This window comes from Sturnus vulgaris, chromosome Z (genome assembly GCF_052056855.1).
Source record: "Sturnus vulgaris isolate bStuVul1 chromosome Z, bStuVul1.hap1, whole genome shotgun sequence".
Lineage (NCBI taxonomy): Eukaryota > Metazoa > Chordata > Aves > Passeriformes > Sturnidae > Sturnus > Sturnus vulgaris.
Window position 1 is genome coordinate 7,599,441 of NC_142283.1, and position 3,686 is coordinate 7,603,126.

Consider the following 3,686-nt stretch of genomic DNA (forward strand, 5'->3'; position numbering starts at 1 on the left):
GGATTGAAGGGTTAGAAGGCCTGGAAAGGCACACACCAGCAATAATCCATCTGGAAATACTTTTATAAACTTCTGAAGAGTTAAGAATGCAAGGTGGGCTGCAGGAGACAATTTAAAGTGTATCTAAATATCTGACAGTGCTTTTTTTCAAGATGACTTCCATAGATTTTCTCTAATAGCCTTTGAGATCATATTACAGATGAGACTGGGAATAAAACACTTTCAGTATCAGCTTCCAGCCAAACCAGGAACAACAAACTCTGACTTTGAGAAAGAAGACCACCATTATGACACCTTCTTGGTCTCAAGAGGGTCTTAGATAAGATATTTAATTAAAAGTATTTGTAATCTCTATTAGATGCCTCTGTTGTGGTGGAGAAACTTTAATACACCATGGGGTTTGTCTCTCTGCTAGGATGGGAGAAATGGAATGTAAAGCAAACACTGTAAATCAGGTTAGGCTTTATAGCAGTGTTATTTGCCACAGCTTCCTTCAGCAAAAAAAGAATGGATCAGGAAGGACAACATGGAAGAAAACAAAGGAACACAAGCACAAGGCCTTCAACTGGACTGCATTGTCAGCTCCTTCAGAGGTTTCTCTGCTGACTGTGTGCCTGGCAGGTTCCTGATGTTTCCTGCAAGCACTGACCTTGGCATGCAGCTGCACAAGAGAGGCTCAAGGAGGAAGTGGCCTAAGGAAGACACTGCTGTGGAGAGAGAAATCAGGTGTCTCACCTGTCCATGTAAAGGCCAAAGGGGTCACTGCAGGAGCCAAACAAATGGAGAAGCTACGTCATTCTGCAGGCAAACACTGGGTCTCTGTGGGAAAAATGTCCACAGGTTGCAGAGATTGCAATGTCCAAGGTGGCAGGGGGTATTTTTCCTGAGGGTATGATGTTTGTCCAACAGTCCTTGAGCTATACTTCCCTCCAGGAATACTGGACTGCAGGATGGGGAGAAAGAAAATAAAGCAAATAAACAAATCTATAGGCCTAGACTTGGTGTATGGTTGTAGTGTGGATTCATATAAACTGCAGTGCTGATACATCATTTATACAGAATCAGTATTTTTCAGGGAAAACTTTTGCTAAGCAACTGATGCCTGTATAACTTCGGTCAAAGTTACAAGGTACTTATATAGCTTGGATTATGCCAATATAACCTGATATATGTATATAACCTGATATCAATATAACCTAAATGATGACATTTTATGTATCTATATGACTTGAAATCTATATAACCTGATATAAATAACTTTTTATATGATGTAATGGTTAGTTAAGTAGTTGCTTAATGCTGAATAAACCACAAAAAAAAAAAAAAAAGAAAAAACTCGCCAGGTGGATAGCTTTAGAGATAGATAAGTATAGTACTAAAGAAAAATTGGCAAGTGCAAAGCAAATTAGCCACAAAACAAAGAATTTGGCCAGTTAAGACCAGACAGACTGAGGAGCACTGTCACTGTGCATGCTCTGAAGACAAAGTTGAAAAGTTCAGATGCAAAGACGACCTTGGAAGCTTTCATCAAAGACCCCCAACAACCCCCAAAATGGAGATGTGCAAGCACAGTGCAAAAGAACTATCTAATAACCATGAGATCATACTACATAAATTAGTTCCAGCATGTATGTGATGATGTTATAGTGACATAGAAACACTAAGCAACACTTACTGTATAAATACACCACAGCATTTGACAAGGGTGGGTGAGTTAGGTGGAGATATCCCCCTCACCACCAGCAGTGCAATAAACAAATACCTGCCCTATAGACATTGGTCAATGGGGATTTATTTCAAGCCTGTTTTTCAGGCATCAGAGAAGTTTGCATGTCATTGCAGTGCGGGTGGATATCCCAGTGGGATGTTGGAGAGGAAATTTGGCTTGCACCTGTGCACCTCAGTGTGGGCATGTTTTGGCATTATTTTCACATGTGCACTGCGTTATGGGACATCAGAACTTGCTCCTTCATTAAATTTGATACTGTAGCATCACATTTTGCCTTTCCCTATACCAACTGGAAAATAGGTTTCTACGCTATATTTTCCTATGCTAGGTATTTCTATGCTAGTGAGGAAAAGCAGTGTAAAATGTCGGAAGTTAGTGAAATGGCACCAGCCTGACAGAACTCAAGGAGCATTTGGACGATACTCTTGGGCACACGGTGTGACCTTTGGGAATGGTGCTGTTCAGGGCAAGGAGCAGGACTCTAAGGTCCTGATCTATCCCTTACAATTCAGCATATTCTGTGGTTCTGTGAGCTTTCCAAGGCCTAGACATCACTTTACAGCTTGTTGCCTGCTTGTTTAAATCTCCCTTTTTGTAGAGAAGACTTGAAAAAACACAAAGACCGCCTTTTCCTAAGGAAATTTTCACGCATTCCGTTTCCTAGCGAGGGGGCCGGCTTGAGGGAGAGGACTACATTTCCCATGAGGCTTTGCGGGGCGCGGCAGGAAATGCGTCACCCGCGGCGGCGGCGCGAAGGCGCCCGGCGCGCCCCCGGCATGGCGGCGGTGCTGGCGCTGCGGGTGGCGACACGGCGGGGGCCGGGGCTCGGCCCCGCGGGGCTCAGGGCGTTCTGGGGCGGCCGCAGGTACCTGCAGGGCACGGGGTGGGTCGGGAGTGGCTTCTGGCCTTCTCGGCATGCTGGGGCTTAACCGGAGGAAGGTGAAGGCCCTCTGGAGGTCACTTAGCTCGGCACCCCCTGAGCAAGTCCTTCAGGATTTGTCTTGTTAAAATGCTATTTTTATTCAGGTCAGTGAAATAAGGTGGGTGGGTGATTGCTCTGCAGAGGAAGCCTATATGGGGAGCAGACTTGGGGAAAGCCTGTGCACTTGTGGATAGCAGCCCTGATGAGTCCATAGGATGTGTGAAGTGTCTGGATTGAGTGGTTTAAAACACCACGAATACAAAAATGCTCTGAGTCTGTCTTGGGTAGCCCAGAGGCTGACAGTGTTTCTGTTGTGGTGCCAGCAGGCAGGAGGACAGAGAAGTGGAAGCAGACCGAGCAGTTCTGGAGGAGAGGAGTGAGCCCAGCCTGATCTGCCCCCCGCCACGCAGCCGGAGTTACCTCCCTCCTGAGGACCTGCAGAGCTGCCTCGAGTCCCACGTCAGGGAGGTCTTCGGGCCCTCTCTTCCTGAGGACTGGCAGCAGACTCCCCTGCAGGAGAACAGGCTGAAACATCGCCTGCTGGTCCGGCTGGCGGCAGAGCTGGGACACGCTGTCCCCAACTCCCAGCTGCACCGGATGCGCCGCGCCGGGGACGTGCTGGCTTTCTATCGGATCCCCGTGAAAGACGAGACCAAGATTGATGAACTTGCAGCTGCAGAACTGCCCCCGAACCTGAAAATCATCTGGCAGAAGTGAGTCCCCCCACGGAGCATCCCCATGGTGACTAGCTTGTGCTGCAGGGCAGCAGCAGAGTCCTCTCGTTGGTGTGAAATCTGTGAATTTCAGTAATAAAGGTTCACTGAGCTGTGCTCAGGTTTGTCTGTTCCTGTTCTTTTTTTTCCCTGCAGACCAGTTCTTGTGAGGCACTGCCAGCTGCCTCCTGTGCTTTCCCTGCTGCTGGGCACTGACAGGACCCAGTGGGGATCAACAAGGGGGCCATCTCCACAGTTTCTACTCTGCACCTCTGTGCTGGTTCTGTCTGGGGTAGAGTTAATTTTGTTCCCAGGGGATGTT

General features: G+C 47.4%; 1 protein-coding gene across 3 annotated transcripts; it reads left to right on the forward strand.

Annotated features, from left to right (window-relative positions):
* The first annotated feature begins 2,476 nt into the window (after positions 1-2,476).
* Positions 2,477-3,481, forward strand: LOC106864195 (large ribosomal subunit protein mL50-like). Of its 3 annotated transcripts, none has more exons than XM_088156272.1 (2): positions 2,477-2,594; positions 2,975-3,481. In XM_088156272.1, the coding sequence occupies exons 1-2, from the start codon at positions 2,506-2,508 to the stop codon at positions 3,366-3,368; spliced, it is 483 nt and encodes a 160-aa protein (XP_088012398.1). In that variant the 5' UTR covers positions 2,477-2,505; the 3' UTR covers positions 3,369-3,481. The 3 variants fall into 3 exon arrangements, with proteins under 3 accessions (XP_088012398.1, XP_088012400.1, XP_088012401.1); XM_088156274.1 differs by having other exon boundaries at positions 2,480-2,594; positions 2,978-3,481; XM_088156275.1 differs by lacking the exon at positions 2,477-2,594 and adding an exon at positions 2,724-2,755 and having other exon boundaries at positions 2,978-3,481.
* Positions 3,482-3,686: the final 205 nt, after the last annotated feature.